The 24128-nt window shown below is 36.9% G+C and overlaps 1 protein-coding gene across 8 annotated transcripts in view; it reads right to left on the reverse strand.

Annotated features, from left to right (window-relative positions):
• Tlk (Tousled-like kinase) overlaps positions 1–24128 on the reverse strand; it is a 474415-nt gene that overhangs the window by 115135 nt on the left and 335152 nt on the right. For 5 of the 8 annotated variants that reach the window (XM_076205681.1, XM_076205685.1, XM_076205682.1 and 2 more), the window contains one exon: positions 22740–22817. The exons of the other annotated variants lie outside the window; for them this stretch is intronic. In XM_076205681.1, coding sequence (XP_076061796.1) covers positions 22740–22817 — 78 coding nt within the window. The remainder of the gene's footprint in view (positions 1–22739; positions 22818–24128) is intronic. 8 annotated transcript variants of the gene reach the window in all.

Consider the following 24128-nt stretch of genomic DNA (forward strand, 5'->3'; position numbering starts at 1 on the left):
CAACATTGACCGGGGAGGAACTGGGTGAGATGTGCGATTATACAAGTTGTCGTTATCTTATTTGTGTATACTCTGAAGAAGTCATATTTGGACGAAACCTCAGAAATAAAACTTCAACGGATTCTTTGCGTTTAAACTCACCACCCTACCACTCATATATATATATATATACAATTATAATGATAATGACAACAATAGTGTTAATAATAATGATAATAATAGTAAATGTATAAATGTCTTTCAGTGTTTGGCAGTCACAAGAGTGATGTCTAGTAAATCCTACTTATTGTCATTTCCTCAGCAACTGGTTCGCTACAATAAAATATTCAAAAGGAGACTCAAAATGAGTGCCATGGATCTGGAGCTTTTTAGGTTTACTAAAGGTTTCAGTAGATCTTATTTAGTTCTCTCAAATTCAGTTTTACAACTTTCTTGTTAGTAATGGTAATGGTTGTAATACTGTATTTATCGATATGGTCATGTAGTTTTAGTTAATTGTACTCATACTTTATATACAACATACATTGCAGTTGTAAGTAATTTTATCTTCATATAACACATATGATTCCCAAAACATAGTATACATTAATACTCTACTTGAAAGTCATGAACTTGTTTACAGAAGAGTGACCACCATTTATAAATGGTAGTCATTTTTGAAAGTGGAGCCGCCACATGTCGTAACGGATTACTTATTACATATAAAGGATATTCCATAGGTAGAACTATCTTTAGTAATTATAAAAAAAAAAACTGGGCCAAAACAACTGGTAATGTATTATTTGCGACTCTCAGACCTACATACCTAACTACAAACACCTCACTCACTAATTGGTGACCACGTTGAGAGGGTCATGGAAAGTCAACTTTTTCAAACCTTCTCCCCCACATTGGCTGTGGCTCCCTGCACTACCTGCTCACAAACTTTCAGCCATGGCTGGACAATAAACATCAACCATCCAGCTGCTACCTAACATATGTGCCATACCAAATTTCCAATAGCCTCCTTCTGGGAAATATCATCTACATGGGTGATACCACCACCATGAGAATGTGACCTATGCAGGTAAAGAAAACCACATTATTAAGTGATGCTGTACACATCACACTGCAACCAACATGGAAGGTGCAATCAATGCAGGCAATACATTCCTTTTAGCTAAGCAAAGTCATTCACAGATACAAACATACACATCTACACACACAATATATCCCAAGCCAACACAATAGAATTCAAGGCAAGGTTTGATGAATGGAGGAAAAGAGATGGGACCCCATGAGCAGTGCTCCAACCCTGCACACTACAACTAGGTAAATACACACAAATCCTGACAAATAGACATATACATGAAGTGAAAAAAATTCATGCGTACAGGCATATATAACTACAATCTATAACCAAGATACTAATATTGAAAACTACGGTGGATGCCACGTCTCCACACAGCTGTAAAATACAAGCATAATAACACTACATATATATGATACATATATTACAAATGCACGTGAAGCAAAGTATCCCATTTCAAACACATTCTAAATTCAAACCCACACCCACTCATTCATTATCAACTTGCATGTGCACAGCATACACACACACACAAATGACAAAACAAAGATGGAAGACAAGTGGAACTTTTTTAAAGAGAAGTACAATGAGGGAGTAAACATATAGGTACCAATAAAAAAGCACAAGGAGAAATATATAAAATGTTGGTTCAACAAAAGATGTAGTGAGGCTAAAGCAAGGAGAGATAAAGCCTGGAAAAAATGGAAGAAAAATAGAAAAACATTCAATTGGCAAACATACAAAGCACTTAGAAACGAATATGTAAACATACGCAGGAAGGAAAAAAGGGAATATGAAAGGGATATTATAGATAAATGTAAGCATCAACCAAAACTCTTTTACAGATATGGAAATGACAAAACAATGGACAAGCATGATATAGTAAAACTACGCAAAGGAGACAAGGAATTCACTGATGATACAGAGATGGCAGATGTTATGATCAGACATTTCAAGTCTGTATTTACAATTGAGAACTCTCAACCCTGGGAGAATGATCAGTTAGAAAGTTCACCCAAAATGAAGGAAATAACAATAACACAATAAGGAAATAAGAGATCAAATAAAAAGCCTAGATGACAGAAAGTCACACGTTCCTGATGAAATCGCAAATTGGATATTAAAAGAATGCATGGACGAACTGACAGGCAAGATACACAAGATAATATAGTTCTCATTAAAAGAGAGCAAAGTACCACAATATTGGAAAAATGCAAACATAGTGCCAATACACAAAGGAGGAAACAGGGAAAATCCTACAAACTTTAGATCAGTATCCCTCACAAGTACAATAGCCAAAATATGCGAAAAGATCATTAGAAGCAGATGGATCAAGCATTTGGAGGAAAACAATATATTAAATACAAAACAATTTGGATTTAGAAGTGGAAGATCGTGTACCACAAACCTAATATGCTTTCACTCGAGTGATTGATATAGTTCAAGAAAGAGATGGTTGGGCAGACTGCACCTTCCTGGATTTGCAAAAGGCTTTTGATAAGGTACCACACAAAAAATTAATAGACAATATTGAAAAAATAGGAGGAATTCAAGGCAGTTTGTTAGAATGGATAAAGGACTTTTTAAATGGTAGAAAGATGAGAATGGTTCTTAGAGAGAAAAACTCGAAATGGGAAGAAGTAAAAAGTGGCGTCCCCCAAGGATCTGTTCTGGCTCCCTTGATGTTTGCCATATACACAAATGATATGGATGAAGGAGTGAAATGTTACATGAACTTCTTTGCTGACGATGCTAAATTGCTCAGGAGAGTGACAACAGAAGAAGATAACAAATTGTTACAAAAGAATTTACAGAGTATGGGAGTGTTGTCAGAAACACAAAATTAATTTCAACACCAAGAAATGTAGCATAATGGAGTTCAGTAAAGACAAAAAAAAAATAGTCTCAGTAAACTGTATGACTGCAGATAAAGTCAAAAAAATGAAATCAGAGAGTAATCGTCTCAAGTGACTTGACTCCTGACAAACATGTAAACAAGATATTTGGAGAGACTTACAAATTAAGATCTATGAAAGTGGCTTTCGACTACATGGATGAAGAGACGGTTAAGAAACTAATTGTTGCATTAATAAGACCGAAACTAGAATATGCTGCATCATTGTGGGCACCTAGCACAAAGACATAAAAAAATTAGAAAGAATCCAGAGAGCGACGACCAAGATGGCACCTACACTATCAAATTTAACATATGAACAAAGATTGGAGAAATTACAACTGATAACACTAGAACAGAGACGGGAGAGAGGCGATTTGTTGATCATCTTTAGAATTATGAAAGGAATGGAAGTTCTTGATAGGGATAACCTATTAAATTGGGACAAAGGAGAAACAAGAGGACATGCAAAGAAACTAAAGAAAGACAGTTATAGAAGAGACCTGAAAAAGAACAGCTTCCCACACAGAGTGACATCTGGAACAAATTGAACAGTGAAACAGTTGATGTCAGAAATATACACGAATTCAAAAGCAAACTAGATGTAGAGAGATACAAAAACGGGTCATAACAAGCATAGCTCCAGGCCCGTAAAATACTAGGTAAATACACACTACCACACAATAAACTAATAAGGAAGATAGTCAATAGGTGGCATCAGAGGAAAACTATTGGAATGGATGAAAGACTTCCTGACTGGGAGGAAAATGAGTAATAGAGATAAATTCTCAAATTGGGAAGAAATATTAAGTGGTGTCCCACAGGGATCAGTACTGGCCCCGATCATGTTTGCCATATACATAAATGACATGGATTAAGGAGTAGTGTTCTATGAATTTCTTTGCAGATGATGCAAAATACTAAAGTAAAAACTGAGGATTGTAACTCATTACAACAAGACTTGGACAAGATCTGGAAATGGACTCAAAAGTGGCAAGTGAAATTCAATATCAAGAAATATAGTATAATAGAATTTGAAAAAGTAAAAACAGAATATTGAGAGATTATAATTGGTGAAGAAGAGGTCAAAAAAGTAAACTCAGAAAAAGACCTTAGAATGATGATCAGCAAAGACTTGACACCAGATATGCATATTAGTAAAATAGTCAGAGAAGCATACAACTTATTGAGGTCAATAAAAGTGGCATTTGCCAATTTGGACGAGGAAATGATAAAAAATTCTAACTACACTAATAAGACCAAAACTCAAGTATGCAGCAACACTATGGACATCCAGTACCAAAAAGAACATAAAAAATTAGAAAGAATACAAAGAGCAACAACAAAACTGGCACCAACTCTTTCCAAAATGACATATGAACAAAGACTGTCCAAATTAGAATTAACAACTCTGGAACAAAGAAGGGAATGAGGAGACCTACTATCTATAGAATTATGAAGGGAATGGAAATCTTAGATAAGAATGATCTATTGAAATGGGAATATGGAAAAACAAAGAGGACATGAAAAGAAACTAAAAAAAAGATAATTACAGAAGAGATCTGGAAAAAAAAAAAAAATTAGACAAAGAAACAGTGTGTGCAAACACTATTCAAGATTTTAAGAAAAAACTTGATGCTGAGAGATACAAAGACGGGTCACCATGAGCACAGGTCCCTTCCTGTGTAATACAACTAGGTAAATACAACTTAACTTATTAAGATCAATGAAAGTGGCCTTCGACTACATGGATGAAGAAATGGTTAAAAAATAGTGGTTACACTGATAAGACCTAAACTAGAATATGCTGCAACACTGTGGGCACCTAGCACAAAAAAGAACAAAAAATTTGAAAGAATCCAAAGAGCAGTGACAAAAATGGCACCTACACTGTCAAATCTGACATATGAACAAAGATTGGAGAAATTACATCTATCAACACTGGAACAGAAAAGAGAAAGGTGATTTGTTGACCATTTACATAATCATGAAAGGAATGGAAATTCTCGATAGAGATGACTTATTAAAGTAGGACAGAAGATAAAAAAGAGGACACAAAAAGAAGCTAAAGAAGGACAGTTACAGAAGAGACCTGAAAAAGAATAGCTTCCCACATAGAGTGATTGATGTCTGGAAAAAACTAAATGGAGAAACAGTGAGTGCCAAAACTAAATTTTAAGAATAAACTGGATGTGGAGAGATATGAAAACGGGTCACTATGAGCATAGCTTTCGTCCCGTAAAATACAACTAGGTAAATACACCAGCTCTTTCCAAATTAACATACGAACAAAGATTATCGAAATTGGAACTACCAACACTGGAGCAGAGAAGAGAAAGAGGTGATCTACTATATTTAGAATCATGAAAGGAATGGAAATCCTTGATAGGAATGATTTACTAAAAAATGACAATGGAAAAACAAGAGGTCATGAAAAGAAACTAAAAAAGTATAACTACAAAAGAGATCGGAAAAAGAATAGCTTCTTACACAGAGTGGTCAATATCTGGAATAACTTAGACAAAGGAACAGTGTGTGCAAATATTATTCAAGATTTCAAGAAAAAAAAAACTGACGCCGAAAGATACAAAGATGGGTCACCACAAGCATAGCTCCCTTCCCCTGTAATACTAGGTAAATACACACACACACATGTACCACAACAAAAAATGGAAAGAACATACATAAAAAGCTGGTACAACAAAAGGTGTAGTGAGGCTAAGGATAAAAGAGACAAAGCTTGGAAGAAATGGAAAAGAGTCGAGAAAACAAGCAAATGGCTAATGTACATCAAACTAAGAAATGATTATGTAAAAATATGAAGAGATGAAAAGAGAAACTATAGAAAAAAAATAATAATAATAATAGAAAAATGCAAGGAAGAACCCACACTATTTTACAGGTATGTAAATGGCAAACTGAAGAACAAACAATAGAAAAGCTGCGCCAAGGTAAACATGAATATACAGAAGAACTGGAAATGGCTGAAATTATGAACCATTTCAAATCAGTATTCACAATAGAACACTCACCTAACTGTGAGGAAATAAAGAGAGATCCCCCTCAAATGAAAGAAATAATTGTAACACAAAAGGAAATCAGCGACCAAATCAAAACCCTTGATGTCAGAAAATCACATGGTCCAGACTGAATTGCAAATTGGATACTGAAAGAATGCATGGAAGACTTAACAGACAAAATATACAATATGATTAAATTCTCACTTAAAGAAGGAAAAGTGCCACAGGACTGGAAGAAGGCAAACATTGTACCAATTTAAAGGGACGAAACAAGGAAGACCCATCAAATTACAGACCGGTCTCCCTGACAAGCACAGTGGCAAAAATTTGCAAAAGGTTGTCAAAAATAGATGGGTTAAACATTTGGAAGAAAAAACTATACTGAATCCAAATCAATTTGGATTCAGACAAGGAAGATCATGTATAACAAACTTGATCTGCTTCTACTCAAGATTAATAGACATAATACAAGATGGAGATGGTTGGGCACATTATGCCTTTCTGGACCTACAAAAGGCATTTGATAAGGTACCACACAATAAACTAATAAGGAAGATAAGAGTCAATGGGTGGCATCAGAGGAAAATTATTGGAATGGATGAAAGACTTCCTGACTGGGAGAAAAATCAGAGTAGTAATTAGAGACAAATACTCAAATTGGGAAGAAATGATAAGTGGCGTCCCGCAGGGATCAGTACTGGCCCCGATCACGTATGCTATATACATAAATGACATGGAAGGAGTAGAGTGTTGTATGAATTTCTTTGCAGACACAAAAATACTAAAGAAAGTAAAAACGGAGGAGGATTGCAACGCATTACAACAAGACTTGGATAAGATCTGGAAATAGACTCAAAAGTGGCAAGTGAAATTCAATATCAAGAAATGTGGTATAATAGAATTTGGAAAATTAAAAACAGAATATCGAGAGATTATAAAATTGGTGAGGAGGTCAAAAAAGTAAACTCAGAAAAAGACCTTGGAGTGATGATCAGCAAAAACATAACACCGGATAAGCATATTAATAAAATAGTCAGCGAAACCTACAGTTTACTGAGGTCAATAAAAATGGCATTTGCCAATTTGGACGAGGAAATTATAAAAAAAAAATTAACTACACTAATAAGACCAAAACTTGAGTATGCAGCAACACTATGGACACCCAGTACCAAAAAGAATATAAAGAAGTTAGAAAGAATACAATGAGCAACAACAAAACTGGCACCAACTCTTTCCAAAATGACATATGAACAAAGAGTGTCCAAATTAGAATTAACAACTCTGGAACAAAGAAGGGAAAGAGAAGACCTACTATCTATAGAATTATGAAGGGAATGGAAATCTTAGATAAGAACGATTTATTGAAATGGGACAATGGAAATACAAGACGACATGAAAAGAAACTCAAAAAAGATAATTACAGAAGAGATCTGGAAGAAAAGAAAGAGGAAAAGAAAAAAAAAAAAAAAAAAAAAAAAAAATTGACAAGCCGATAAACAAAATAATTGGAGGAACCTACAATTTATCAAGATCAATACAGGTGGTGCTTAATTACTTGGATGAGGTAATGGTGAAGAAAATACTAGTCACACTGATAAGACCAATACTGGAGTACACAGTTACACTATGGACACCCAGTACAAAAAATATAAGGAAAATAGAAAGAATCCAAAGAGCAGTGACAAGGATGGCACCAACACTTTCAAAATTGACATACAAACAAAAATTGTATCAACTGGAACTACCAACTCCGGAACAAAGAAGCGAAAGAGGCAATCTACTGGCTATTTACAGAATCATGTAAGGGATGGAAGTCCTTGACAGAGAAGACTTTTTAAAGTGGGATAGAAGAAAACAAGGGAACATGAAAAGAAACTCAAAAAGGACAGTTATAGAACAGATCTGAAAAAAAAAAAAAAAGTTTTCCACGCATAGTGGTGGATGTCTGGAACAAATTGGACAAAACAAGAGTACAAGAATTTAAGAACAAACTAGATATTGCAAAATACAAAGACAGGTCACCATGAGTTTGGAACAAAGAAGAGACGAACCTACTGACCATCTACATAATCATGAAAGGCATGGAGATACTTGATAGAGAGGACTTACTAAATTGGGACAAGAGAAATACAAGAGGACATGGAAAAAAATCAAAAAGGATAGTTATATAAAAGATCTGAAGAAAAACAAGTTTTCCATACAGTGGTGGACACTTGGAACAAATTGGATGAAACAACAGTGTGTGCAAAAACCATATATGAATTAAAGAGCAAACTAGACACTGCAAGGTACAAGGGCAGGACATTACATGCGAAGTTCCCCTTCCAATAAGATACAACTAGGTAAATAGCTCCCTTTCCCATATAATACAACTAAGTAAATACAACTACTAAGTATTTCAGCGGCTTTGACCCATCGTGTTTTGCTCATATTTCCGAAATAACCATTCACATCAGCATGGTATATTAGCACAGCCTAATTCACACCCTGCCCTAATTTTTGACGTTATAGTGCATTCACAAGTGCATTTAATTTCGGCGTTTACTCCTCATATTAAGTGTGTCGTAGCTGACACCCGTGAAGTAAATCAAACAGGTGAATTCGTGACGTCATCACAAACTACCTCATGTATCCCAACTTCACTTGTTCGATTTACTTCTCGGGTGTCGGCTACGACACACTTAATATCAAGAGTAAACACCGTAATTAAACACACTTGTGAATGCACTATAACGTCAAAAATTAGGGCAGGGTGTGAATTAGGCTGTGCTAATATACCATGCTGATGTGAATGATTATTTCGGAAATATGAGCAAAAAATGATGGGTTCAAAGCCGCTGAAATACTTAGTAGGTAGGTAAACACCTGAGATGGTTAGATTACAGTGCAAATAGTGAGTATTGAAGTAACATGGAAGATAATGATGACAGGCCAGGGAAGCCTGCTGGTGGCACAGCAGTGTACCATAAGCACGTACCCAGAACCTATCGGTACAATAGAGAAGCATATTGTAAATACGAGCTTCAGATCACCTCTGGGTATGAAAAGATTTTCTTTAGATAGTGGCAGTGAGGGACATTTTTTTCTGGATTCAGAGGGAACAAGAAAAGACTTTTAGTAGAATAATAGACATAGAGAGGGAGATGAGACTTTTGAAGGAATCATGAAAGCAAGAGACTAACAATCTATGGGGGGGGGGGTGAATCAAGAAATGAATAAGGATGTGATTTAAAAAAGTAAATACTAGGATAAAGAGGTAAGTGGACTAAAAAAGAACTGGCCAAGTTAAAATGTGAAAATGAGAGGTTGAAAAATAATGATACTACTAATAGTGTGACCATAAAGAGGTAAATGAACAGATAAAGACAATGACAGAAAAAACTGGAAGAAACATTGGAGAGGATAATTTACAACTCAGAAATGAATGGAAGACCAAGCAAAGGATAATGTAATTTTAAATAGTTCATCAACAAATGCAGAATGCCGAAGATGCTGTCATTAATAGAGGAAGTGCATAGAATGGGTAAATATGCAAAGGAAAAAGTCGACCTCTAAAGATCAAATTAAGGTCACAAATGGCAGTGGAAGAAATTTTCGAAAGAGAAAAGTTAGCAAGAAATGAACAATACAAAATTATATGGGTAAAAAGACATGAATGATGTAGAAAAAGTTGACATTAAGAAGGTAAAAAAAAAAAAAAAAAAAAAAAAAAAAAAAAACGGAGACTGAGAAAACGCAGTTCTATTGGAGAGTGTTAGACATGAAACTGAAAAAAAATGGTATTCAAGAAAAATAAACAAAAGGTTCTGAGAATGAGATGGAGAAAGTAGAAAATTAAAACTTATACCAATATAGATGGATTAATCTCAGGATTAAACAAACTAAATGATTACCTGTCAGAAGAACAACCAGACATAATGAGAATTGTGGTGACAAAATTATGGGATCCACTATTACCAGTGTTGGACATAATTATATAATCAATGGCTTATAAATAGAGATGAGAAGCAGGGTGGAGTCATGTTCTTGGCTAAGAAAAATTTAAATGTGACAAAACTTACATATGGAGAGAACAGGGGATGATCACAATAAAATATGAAAAGTATAAAGTTTGCAGTGATTTATGTGCCCCCAAAAACAGGGTCTTGGAGAGGTTATTCTAAAATGTTAGATGATACGAGACTTTCAGTAAACAAGATGCTGTAGGATGGAGGTAACATAGTACTTATGGGAGATTTCAACTGCAAAGAAATCTGTTGGGAAAAGATGACAGTGAAAAATGGAGAGGATCAATGGGGAAATGTATTACACTGCATAATTATAGAATATACTATGAAACAATGGGTAAAAGAAAAAATATATATATATATAAATAATGAACCATTGAGACTAGATTTATTATTTATCAGAACCTGAAATTGCAGACAATATTGAATACAAGACACCAATTGTGAAAAGATCACATATTACTTGAGTTAGAACTAAAGGATATAGAGAGAGAAATGAGAAATACAGAAAAGGATGACTGAGGTATAGTAAAACGGACTCTAAGAAACTTGATTCTTTCCAGAAACAAGATAGGAAAAATTCTATAATGAAGAAACACAAGTGAAAGAAAAATGGGTGATTCTGATGAAAATCTATAAAGGAGTGGATAAATATGTCCCAAAGCAAAAATAGGAAAAGGTGTATATTAAGTGCTCGTTTAACAGAAGGTGCAGGAAAGTGGAAGATAAAGATAAAACTTGGAAAAGATGGTAAAAAGACCAAAAACCTGGAAAGTGGCATATATTAATCAAATATGTAAAAGTATGCAGGGAAATAAAAAGAAACTATGAAAAAGACATAACAGAAAAATGGAAGGATCAGCCAAAACTATTCTATAGATATGTGAATGGTAAATTAAAAAACAAATAGGAAATAGGGAAACTATGCCAAGGGAATATGGAATACACAAAGATATAGAAATGGCTGAAGTCATGAACAAACACAAGTCAGTTTTCACTAGATAAAATGTACAACATTGGAATGAAAGGAGGGAAGTGACCTCCCCCCTCCTATGAGGAAAATAATAGTAACATGGAAAGAAACAATGAAGTAAATAATGAACCTTGATGTCAGGAAATTGCATGGCCCAGATGGAATCACAAACTGGATATTAAAAGAATGTAAAGAACAAATGTAAAGACAAAATATATAACATAATAAATTGCTCACTCAAAGAAGGAAAAATACCAGAAGAGTGGAAAAATGCTGATATTGTCTCAATATATAAAAGAGGAAACAAGGACCCAACAAATTACAGACCAGTTTCCCTTACAAGCACAGTAGCCAAAATTTGTGAAATTATAAAAAGTAGATGGATAAAATATCTGAGGGTGAACAATATACTAAATCTGAGACAATTTGTACTTGGACAGGAAAGATCATGCACCACAATTTTGATCTCTTTATACTCAAGAATACTAGATATAATACAGGAAAGGGATGGGTGGGCTGATTGTGCTTTCCTAGATCTACAAAAAGCTTTTGATAGAGTCCCACACCAAAAAACTATTAAAAAATACTGGAAACCATAGGAGGGATACAAGGTAAACAAATGAAATGGATGGAGGACTTTCTGGATGGAAGAACAATGAGAGTACTGCTTAGAAGAGGTGATTAGTAGAGTTCCACAAGGATCAGTACTGGCTCCAATACGGTTTGCTATGTGAATGACAGGGACGAGGGTGTGGAATGATACACAAGTTTCTTTGCATGTGATGCAAAACTGTTAAAGAAAATGAACACTGAAACGGACTGTGGGAGGACTTTCTGGATGGAAGAACAATGAGAGAAGTGCTCCAAGATGAGAGTTCAACTTGGGAAGAGGTGATTAGTGGAGTTCCACAATGATCAGTATTGGCTCCAACAATGTTTGCTATGTCAATGACATGGACAATGGTGTGGAATGTTACACAAGCTTTTTTGCAGATGATGCAAAACTGTTAAAGAGAGTACTGAGATGGACTGTGATTAACTGTAGCACAATGGAATTTGGAATATATATATATATATATATATATATATATATATATATATATATATATATATATATATATATATATATATATATATATATATATATCTTGACAATATAAAATTGGTGCAAAGCAAAGGAAGTAAAGTGGGATCTGAAAAAGGAGTGATCATCACAACAGATATATTCCGACAAACAGATAAACAAAACTGTTGATGAAACCTATAATTTGCTAAGATCAATAAAAATGGCTTTTACTTACTTGGATGAAGAAATAGTAAAGAAAATACTAGTCACTAACCAAAATGCCATAGGAGCCTTGACTGATACTTTCAGATATTTCTAGCTAAACGAGCAGCTCACATAATAACAATCTTGAAACCAATTAAATCACCAGAAAACCTAGCATCATACAGGTCAATCACTAATATCCACAACATCAAACCTTATGGAAAGATTGGTTGCAGCAAAAATAAAAATGGAAATACCAACCTCCCCAATCAACATGGTTTCAAAGAGAGCCATTCTACCTGCACTCTGCTCACAACCATTATCCATCAAGTATGAAGATAGAAAAAGAGAGAGAAAGAGAGAGAGCACATATGAGATATGGTAAAAGGAAAATAGAAAAAATAAAATATAACAAGATAATAGATGAATACAAAAGACACAGATATGAACATACAGTACAACAATAAGAGGAGATAAAAAGAGTTGACAAAGCGTGGGAGAGATGGCAAAAAAAACAATTCAATTTGCAAAAAATTAACAATGCAGAAATGAACATACAAGGATAAAAAGAGAACTTAGAAGATTTTAGTTGACAAATATATGGCTCAACTGAAGCTGTTCTTCACATTTGAGAGTGGCAAGCTGAACCATAAAGAAAGAATACAGGAATTGCAAAGATGCAAACTGAAATAATGAATAAAAACTTCCAATCAGTATTCAATATGGAAGAGGTTTAAGGGAGAAAAGGGCAAAGAAAATGAAGATGTAATAAACATAACAGTGGAAGTATGTAAAGCATTTAAATTATATGAGAAACTGGAAATTATAGGCCTCAGGATCAGATGGAACCTCAAAAATTACACCAAAATAGTACAGAGAACAATTTGTGAAAAAAACAAAAACAAAAAAACACTGACTACATGTTCTCTAGAGGAAAAGAAGGTACCATTAGACTGCAAATTTGTAAATATAGTACGAAATATTTAAAGGAGGAAAGCAGAGGGAACTATTAAATTATATGCCAGTACCTTTGACCAGAGCTAAAATGCAAGCCTATGATAGAGGAAATACTTGTAGGAGAAAGGAATCTTTGTTGACAATAAATTTAAATTAAGAGAGACTGCCAAGTTGTGGCTGCAAGAATCACCCTCCTGGCCAGGAGGAAGACAGAAGATGATGCAAGATTGATGAATGACCATAAATTTTCAATCAATATGATGCCAACTCCAATCTGCAGAGCAAGGCACATCCCACCTATGCAAAGAATTGCAGCCCAAGATAAGTACCTCGTCTCCTGATTGGGCCCTGAAACTCACTCTATTTGCCTTTCACTTCTCCCAAATTATCTCCTATTTCATTCCTTTCTCACATAAAGTCAATACCCCATCATCTGCCTTCCCACAAAAAACTATACAAGAATTTAAGAACAAACTAGATGCTGAAAGATACAAAGATCACTACAAGCATAGCTCTCTTCTCGTATAATACAACTAAGTAAATACCTGCAAATATCTGAAGACAAAACTAACCCCATGCATAATATGTACAACACTATTTTTTTTCCACACACATCTATCAAATGCAAAACATGCCACTCTTGGTCCTACTTCAAATACATTACATTCTCCAAAACAAACCAATAGACAAAAAATTGCAGCTACAACACATGCACCCTACAGCACACCACCATAAAATCAATCAAACAATCTGCTGCCCCAGGTCTCTCTTGCAGGGGATTTATATCTCCCAAGCAAATGGAAAGAGGCACTGGATGGGCCCATAGGTCACTCAAGAAAGAAATATTATGTTACTGTGTATTTACCTAGTTGCATTATACAGGAAGGGAGCTATGCTCATGGTGACCTGTCCTTGTATCTTTCAGCATCAAGTTTTTTCTTAAAATCTTGAATAGATTTTGCACACACTGTTTATCTAAATTATTCCAGGTATCAAGTACTCTATGTGGAAGGCTATTTTTTCAGATCTCTTCTATAGTTATCCTTTTGAGTTCCTTTTCATGTCCTCTTCCATTGTCCCATTTTAATAAATCATTCCTATCTGGGATTTCCATTCCTTCCATGATTCTATAGTCAGCAGATCTCCTCTTCTCTTCTTTGTTCCAGAGTTGGTAATTCCAATTTTGACAATCTTTGCTCATATGTTAATTTGGAGAGAGTTGGTGCCAACTTTGTTGTTGCTCTTTGTATTCTTTCTAATTTCCTTATATTCTTTTTAGTAATGGGTGTCCATAGTGCTGCTGTGTACTCCAGATTTTGTCTTATTAGTGTAACTTATATATTTTTAATAATTTCCTCATCCAAGTAGTCAATTGCCACTTTCATTGACCTTAATAGGTTGAAGATTTCTCAGACTATTTTATTGATATGTTTGTCCAGTGTCATGTCTTTGCTGATTATTACTCCAAGGTCTCTTTCCGAGTTCACTTATTTGACTTCTTCTTCACCAATTCTATAATTTCTTGATATTGTATTTTTAATTTTTCCAAACTCCATCATACTACACTTCTTGATATTGAAGTTCACTTCCCACTTTTGAGTCCATTTCCAAATTTTGTCAAGGTCTAACTGTAATGATTCACAATCCTCCTCTGTTCTTACTTTCTTTAGTATTTTTGCGTCATCTGTGAAGAAATTCATATAATACTCCACTCCTTCATCCATGTCATTTATATATATGGCAAGCATGATTGGAGCCAATACCGAACCTTGTGGGACACCACTTATCATTTCTTCCCAATCTGAGTATTTGTCTCTAATTACTACCCTCATCTTTCTTCCAGTCAGGAAGTCTTCCATCCATTGCAATAGTTTTCCTCTGATGCCACCTATTGATTCTATTTTTCTTATTAGATTCTTGTGTGGTACCTTATCAAATGCTTTTTGTAGGTCTAGAAAGGCAGTCTGCCCATCCATCCCTTTCTTGTATTATTTCTATTAGTCTCAAATATAAGCAGATCAGGCTTGCTGTATTTACCTAGTTGTATTGCAAGGGAACGGAGGTATGCTTGTGATGACCCATCTTTGTATCTTTCAGTATCAATTTTTTTCTTAAAATCTTGAATAGTATCTGCACACACTGTTTCTTTGTCTAAGTTATTCCTAATATACAACACACTGTGTGAGAAGCTATTTTTTTTTAGATCTCTTCTGTAGTTATCCTTTTTGAGTTTCTTTCCATGACTTTTTTCCATTGTCATTTTTTAGTAAGTCATTCCTATCAAGATTTTCCATTCCTTTCATGATTCTATAGTCAGTAATCACCTCTTTCTCTTCTTTACTCCAGTGTTGGTAGTTCCAATTTGGATAATCTTTGTTTATATGTTAATTTGGAAAGAGCTGGTGACAACTTTGTCATTGCACTCTGTATTCTAATTTCCTTACATTATTTATAGTACTGGGTGTCCATAGTGTCGCTGCATATTCCAGTTTTGGTCTGATCAATGTAACTAATATTTTTTTAATCATTTCCTTATCCAAATAGTCAAATGCCACTTTCATTGACCTTAATAGGTTGAAGGTTTCTCCAACTATTTTGTTTATATGTTTATCTGGTGTCATGTCTTTGCTGTGCACTTTCCAAGTGCACTTTTTTTTTTTTTTGTACATGATCTTCCATGTCCAAATCCAAATTGATTTGGATTCATTAAATTTTTTTTCTTCCAGATGTTTAACCCTACTTTTTATAATTTTTTCAAATATTTTTGCTACTGTGTGGAGATTATGAGAAGCAGTGCATTATGAAACAGTCAGTGTCTTCTGTGTGATGGTTGAATCTATGGCAGTATGATTCTTTGGTCAGGCCTATTCTGTGTTGGTATTGTCTTAAAGCTAGCTCGAGTTCCATGGCTAGAGTTCCAGTGTGTTAATGTGGTTTTTGCTATCTTTGAGAGGTCTTATTCTGTTTGGCTAAATTTAGCTGCATTGGATAAGGGGTTTGGGTGTGGGTAGTGGGTTGCTAAAGAATTGAGTTATGTAGTTTACCTTCAAGAGCTTGTTTTGTAATCTGTTATGCTAGTATTTTTCATATAATTAACAAATAAGTGTTAAAAATATGTATAGTTGATGGGCAATGTATAAACATGGCACTCACTTATATGTTAATTAAATGAAAAATACTAGCACAAAAAAAAATTATTTTTACTGATTCTAATAGTCAAAGCTTATGCCTTCATTTTTATACCCCAGAGGTCAAACCTTGACCTCAAATTTTTTGCTAGATTTTTTTTTTACTTTTCAACCTAGAGTTAAAAAACTCTGGTATCATTCCTTGTACTTTTATGATTCTAAATATACACACATTTTTATAACTACAACTTTCATCACCCTAATTATTGGTCACCAAATGTTAGTGACCTCTCATATGACCTCAAAATATCTGAAGTCATATCTCCAGAATGGTTGTTCAGATTAACCTTTAAATTTCAGAAATGTGTTTAGAGCCTTAAAACTACTTGTAAACTAAATTTCAGCAATACTGATGTCACCATACCAGCTAAATTGGAGATGAACTATTATTTGAATAGAAAGGAACCTGACATATCTAGTTCAAACCAAATCATAATATTAGTTTACTCAATTGAATGTATGACATACAAAGAAGGATTGGATTGGATTATAAAATTCTGGCTCAGAAGCCAAACACTGGAGCATTAAGGGCTATTCAGCGCTGTAAAAATTAAAAGATCAATGTAATGTCAAAGGTGATGATACTACAAATTAAAATTAAAACACGATTCACATGAGATGGTAATGTTTGATGAGTTTTAGAAATTTGGTTAGGTGGGCTATATTACAACTATCATCAAGCAAAGCCTTCATGGAATTGCCTGTGATTGTACTTTCTTGCTGCTCACGGTGGGAACAAATGCATTCTGTTAAAATGTGTTGTACGGTGATGGGAGTTTGACATGTGCAACAGAATGGAGCCCGCCGATGGCACCACTTTTCATCAAGAAACTGTGTAAGATATGCATGTCCAATTTGCATTCTAATTAGTACAATGCTGTCCCACCTATTTGGGCTACAGGAGGACTCCCATTTTCCTATAAGGGGACAGATCCCTTTTAGTTTCACATTATCGGGTAAGGTGCTGCTCCTATGCTGCCACTTGTTTTGTATATAGGAGTGTATGATTTCCTTAAGGTCGCCATGGGGTACATGAATGGTGGAAGTCTGCTGCAGATCAGCTGCTGCCAACTTTGAAGCTTTATCCACCGTTTCATTCCTTATGATGCCGGTGTGACCTGGTACCCAACAAAAGCTCACCCTGGTACATTTTTGGGAGTGTAGGAGGACCAGCCAATCCTGCACCTTTTGCACCAGTGGATGAGTGGGCAAAAGTTGCCATAGAGAAAGTATAACACTATTTGAGTCTGTATATATAATAAACCTTTGCTCACTTGTGCTACAATAGTAGATCTCTTTGACTGCCAGAAGAATAGCATAAACTTTGGCAGTGTAATTTGAGCAAAGAGAGGGTAATTTACATTTGATAATTTTTTTCAGCAAGGATTGTAGCAGAGCCAACGTCTTGCACAGACTTGGAACCATCAGTGTAGATAGGGATGGATATCTTGTGTTTAGAGGAATGTTTTAAAAATTGTGCCTTAATAACCTGAGTATCGTGGTGTTGTTTATCACCAGTGCAGATCCAGACCTCCATGGTGGGTTTACTTACACCAAGGAGGATACTTTGCCAGGCCTAGCTTAGTGATAGTAGTCATAGAGGCCAATCTCTCTAGATTCCTTCTCCAATCGAACCTCAAGCGGTTTAGGAATATGGGGTCTATTTGGAGAGACATCATTAGGGTTTGTGCCAAAATTGAAGTTAGGATTATACTTCCATGTCAAACATTTGGCAGAATATCATAATCCCAGCTCCTCTCTACATAAGGAAAGAGGTGGCCATTTGGCAGAATATCATAATCCCAGCTCCTCTCTACATAAGGAAAGAGGTGGTCATTTGGCAGAATATCATAATCCCAGCTACTCTCTACATAAGGAAAGAGGTGGCACACCCGAGTCCACATAAAGGCTATCTACTAGGGAGGTACAAAAGGCAACCGTACAAATCCTCAAACCCAAATTGGGTTTTCTGGACCTCAAGATCAGGCATAGATGATGCTTGAGTCAGTTCCTGAGAAGGAGGGGTGGAAGAGTTAGGAGGTGTTATCCTAGTAACAGCTGGAGCTTGCTCCAAACAGACTACTGTTACCTCAGGAGCTCTGCTGTTTGAAGTGGAAGGATGAGGTACCTTGGTGATAGAACTTCGCTTCTTTATAACCTGTGCATATGTTATGGTTTGGTTTAGGAGCCTCTTTGCATGACGGACACTGATATGTTCTGTTTTAGATTTTTGAAGGGCCACTTCCTCATCCTTGGCTTGACAATCTTGTCACAGGGCTCATGACCCTGGTCGCAGTTGGCACATTTGGGTGTGGCTGTGTATTCACCAGCCACACCCAAATGTGCCAACTGCATCCAGGGAGAGATGACGGGAAGGGAGGTGCAATGGTGGTTGTGGAGAACTTAAGAGGTGGGCAAAGTTATACTGGGAGAAGGTAAGGATGAAACAATAGATGTGAAAGTGGCATAGATCCCCCCAAAGACAAGTTCATAAATGAGGAAGATTACCCTGAGATGATGACTTAGGATTAAAGCCAGAGAAAATCAAGACAAATGACAATGTGGTTGTAATAGGTGAATTCAACTGCAATGAACTAGGAAGAATGGGAAGCAGACAGAAATGTAGCATCATGCGGTAAGTGCTAAATTCATTAAAGCAATGAATATTGTAATGACACAACGGAACACAGAACCAAGGTTGTGGGGTGGTGAGATACACACCACCATTATTGCATTTATCTTCAACTAAAAAGTCATTACAGATGCTTTCAGTGACACCCTATGGGGTAGAGTGACTGTACTATTGGAATTCCATTTCACTGAAGAAAATGCAGAACTAGATGAGTCACACTGACAGAAAAAGGAAATTAAAAAGGCAAATTTTATGAAATTGAGAAAAAAATTGGGTGAAACAGATAGGAGAGCATTCAGAAGTATATATATATTGTACATCAAAACTGAGAGGAAAAATGGGGGAGGGGGGAGAGATTAACCAAAGATGTGTTTCTGCAAAGCTGCAACCAGATAAAGCATGGGTCTATTCCAGGAGACCCATGGTCCCCAAGTATCACCAGATCGGCCCATAAGTACTCAAAAAAGAGATAGCATGTTCTTGTCTACAAAAAATTAGAGTAGGGCAGTTTAGGATGGGGTGTTCAGTGTCTTCTGTGTGGTCAATCAATCCACTGCCCCAAGTCTCTCTTGCAGGAGACCCACAGATCCATGGTAACTGGAAAAAATACTAGATTGGCTTACAAGTCACTCAAGGAATATATACTTCACTGCTACTTTGGTAAGGTTAAGTAGTAGGGCAGTGTTTGGTGTCTTTCATTTGGTGATAGCATCTGGGGCAACTTGTGTCTGTGGCCAGGCATAGTCTGTGTTGGTATTACCTTAAAGTTGCAGAAGTCTGACCAGTTGTGGTAGTGGGAGGGATTCCTCTGTAGAGCTGATGTCTTGGGGAGTTTGGAGTATGAACTTGGATAATCTCTTAAGTGTTTGTTTTGTATTTACCTAGTTGTATTTTACGGGACGAGAGCTATGCTCGTAGTGACCCGTTTTCGTATCTCTCCATATCCAGTTTATTCTTAAAATCATGTATAGTTTTGGCATTCACCGTTTCTCCATTCAGTTTGTTCCAGACATCAATCACTCTATGTGGGAAGCTATTTTTTTTTCAGGTCTCTTCTGTAACTGTCTTTCTTTAGTTTCTTTTCGTGTCCTCTTGTTTCTCTTCTGTCCCACTTTAATAAGTCATCTCTATCGAGAATTTCCATCCCTTTCATAATTCTGAAAATAGTCAACAAATTGTCGGTCTCTCTTCTCTGTTCCAGTGTTAACAGATGTAATTTCTCCAATCTTTGTTCGTATGTCAGATTTGACAGTGTAGGTGCCATTTTTGTCGCTGCTCTTTGGATTCTTTCTAATTTTCTTATGTTCTTCTTTGTGCTAGGTGCCCATAGTGTTGCAGCATATTCTAGTTTAGGTCTTATCAGTGTAACAACTATTTTTTTTTTACCATCTCCTCATCTATGTAGTCGAAGGCCACTTTCATTTAGGTCCCTTTCTGAATTGACTTTTTTGACTTGTTTCCAATTTTATACTGTCTCAATACTCTGTTTTTACTTCTTCCAAATTCCATTATGCTTCATTTTTTAATGTTGAAGTTCATCTCGCACCTCTGAATCCATTCCCATATTTTGTCTAGGTCATCTTGCAGTGATCTGCAATCTTCTGTTCTTACTCTCTTGAGTAATTTGGCATCTTCAGCAAAGAAGTTCATGTAACAATTTACTCCCTCATCCATATCATTTATATATATGGCAAACATTAATGGAGCCAATACAGAGCCTTGCGGGATGCCACTTTTCACATCTTCCCATTTCGAATTTTTTTCTCTTGAGTACCACTCTCATTTTTCTCCCAGTTAAGAAATCCTTCATCTATTCCAGCAGTTTACCTTGTATTCCTCCTATTGTTTCAATTTTTCTTATTAATTTTTTATGTGGTACTTAGTCGAATGCCTTCTGCAAATCCAAGAAGGCACAATCTGCCCAGCCATCTCTTGTATTATCTCAATTAATCTCAAGTAAAAGCAGATTAGGTTTGTAGTGCACGATCTGCCACTTCTAAAGCCAAATTTTTGGGGGTTTATTATTTTATTTTCTTCCAAGTGTTTGGTCCATCTGTTTCTGATGACCTTTCTGCATATTTTTGCTGCCATGCTTGTAAGGTGTGTATATGTGTTGCAAGAAGAGGTCATAGGTTGTTGTAGATGCTTCAGCAGTAACCTGTTGATCTCTTTCCCCTCACTCTCCATTTTGCAAATTATGTTTGAGTAATGTGATGGAATGAACAAGTGGTGCCTGGTGATTCTATTTAGGAAAATTTGATTCTCTGGCCCAGCCTATTGTGTTGACATCATTATAAAGCTTCATGGTGGCCTTAACAGAGTCATGCTAGTGTAGTTCTTGCTCATTGGAGGGGGGGGTCTTCCCTGTTGGGATATCTGAAGGAGATTGATGGAGTATAGAGTTTGGAAGTTGGTTTTAGAGAGCTCATTTTGTGACCTATTAATTTTTTTTTGGTATGTATATGCTATGAGGTGTAGGTGGTAGGAGAAAGAGAAGAACCATTAGATCAAGGAAAGAGTACAAGATATCCAGGAATAAATATACAAGAGAAAAAAGTTTTGAGAAAAGTGAAATCTCTATCTGTAGAGAGATGAACCCGAGCTGTTCTACTGATCTGTCAATGGTAAACTGAAGAAAAAGGAAGGAATAACACAGCTGACACACATACTTTCACCAGAATAAAGTATACAAATGAAACTGCACATAATTCTCTCCCTACGTCACCTAGCCCAAGTAACATACTCTGTTACATTGGTGACCCTGGGAGTTTTGACACGAATGCACCTGACCGACCCTGGATCATCGACAAGCTTCAACAGACACCATTCTGGATGTAACCCTTCATGACTCCAGCACAACTATGTTGTTAGTCAACCCCACCACGGCCACAGCCACCACTGCTGCCCCTTCCACTGCTGTGGTCACTGCCACAGCCATCACAGTCACTGTTGCTGCTGCTACTGCTGCTGTGGTCATCACCACAGCCATCATAGCTACTGCCGCAGCCACCACCACTGCAGCATGTTACTCATGACCACCTCTCCACTCGTCACGATGAACGCAGATCAACATCACTACGCCACGAATATCACCACTTCCGATATTGCCATCTGCACCACATCCTAGGGGTTCTCACCTCCACTGACATCACTCACGGCCACCCCGCTTCTGATGTCACCTCCACTGACATCACTCACGGCCACCCCGCTTCCGATGTCATCACCATCATCTGTGCCAGCATCAACTCCTGGAGCTGATGTCACCGCTTCTGACATTGCTGTCTGTGCTGCCTCCAAGGGGTTCTCACCTACATTGATATTGCCCATGGCTGCCCCGCTTCTGACATCGCCACCACCGATGTCACCACTTCCAACTTCACTGCCGCCGCCTATGCCAGTGTCGCCTCCCGATGCTCCTCCGCCCCACCCTCTGTCTCCCTGTTGTGCATCCCCCTCCATGTACAATGCCTTTGGGGATTCTGATGCCTCCCCATACTTCGCAGGGGAAAGAGGGTAATGTGGTGTACATGTACCCCACAAGCATACCCCAGAGGTATGTGAACGGAACTTGGATGGTACTAGGACCTGATGCTGGTATTGACAATGGTCTGAAAGTCCAGACAGGGTCACTGCATTAGGTCAAGTTGCATTATGGCATTGGGTCAGTCCTGCATATATATACTGCCTGGCCCAAGCAGGCATGCCAGTTAGTTCTTCTCTGTACTCAACTTGTTATGTGTCACTAGGCCTTCACAGTCAATCACTTTGGGGACCATGCCACATCTGCCTCTAACACACGTACCTTCACTAGAATAAAGTATACAAATGAGACTGTGTATCACTCTCTCCCAATACCACTTAGCCCTAGTAACAGCCTCATATTTTACAATGTCACCATGGTATGGGAGGTAAATGTAAGGCTGATTGGTGGGGGTCTGGGGATGGTAGACAAAAGTGGGAGTAAGTGGGGGGTGACCTAGTTGTTTGCAGATGACATTACACTTATAGCTAAGTCAGATGAGGGTCTGAGGCAGCCAAAGGCAGAGTCTGGGAGAGTACAAGAGAGAATAAAGTTGAAAGTAAATGTGGGTAATAGGTGAGAAAATGTACATGGGGTGAGAGTGGCATTCAGTTGGAGGCAAGTTTTAATGGAGACTACAGGCAGTAAATAGCTCTAGGCATTCAGGGTCAAATGTAGCAGGGAATGGAGGAGTCAGGGTGGAGGTAAATTATAGAATAAGGAAAGCAAGTAAATATCTGGAGTGGAATGAAATGTGTCATGAGAAATGGGTATTTGAGGATGAATATAAATAGATCATATAAAAGGGGTGATTGTGCCTCCAACACTGTATGACTTGAAATATAAGGGTGGCAGAAAGAAGGAACGTGTTATGAAGTGTTTAAGAAATACACCCATCCCCCTGCTACCGTGCCTAATTGGTGCGGCTAAAGCCGCGCGATAGCTGAAAACGTGATAGCGGAACTTAAGTACTAATGGTATTAATTATAATTGGTACCCAGAACAAAAATTTTCCTCCAACTTCACCAATATTTCTCCTTTATCTTCACTATTTTCACCTTTCTTGACAAAATTGCTTAAACATACAATCCAGTGCTGTAATATAATAAACACATCAAGGCTATAAAATGAAAAATAGACATTTCATAGACATTTATTTTACCTTTTTGAGGGTGATGAGGGGCTTGGGTGGGTTAGAGGGGTTCCGAGGCTGGGGTGGCTTGTTAATGACCACCCACTCGACGCTGTATCAAAATAATCCGCATCATCCCCAAAATCCTCCTCTTGTAATGGTCCTGGTTGTGGGTCGACTGGTTGTGTCTCAGCACACCAGCGTAAGAATTTTGTGATCTGGCGTTGCTGCAGGGCGTTGATGTGGGCATGATACTGTTCATTGTAACCTTCTAGTGCTCTAATAACAAGCGAACATCTTGCTTCACTGTTGATGGAGCTATCTTGCTCGAGGAGGTGCCGCATCCTGATGCCCAAGTCGATCAGTTCCTTGACGCCGGCTATGGTGAGTCCCACACGTGTGGTTACCTGACCCTCCTCCTCCTCATGTTCTCCTTTCTCCTCATCCTCTTCCATGACGTCAGCAA

Source organism: Oratosquilla oratoria, chromosome 22, assembly GCF_046742065.1.
Source record: "Oratosquilla oratoria isolate Oo_2021 chromosome 22, ASM4674206v1, whole genome shotgun sequence".
Classification (NCBI taxonomy): Eukaryota; Metazoa; Arthropoda; class Malacostraca; order Stomatopoda; family Squillidae; genus Oratosquilla; species Oratosquilla oratoria.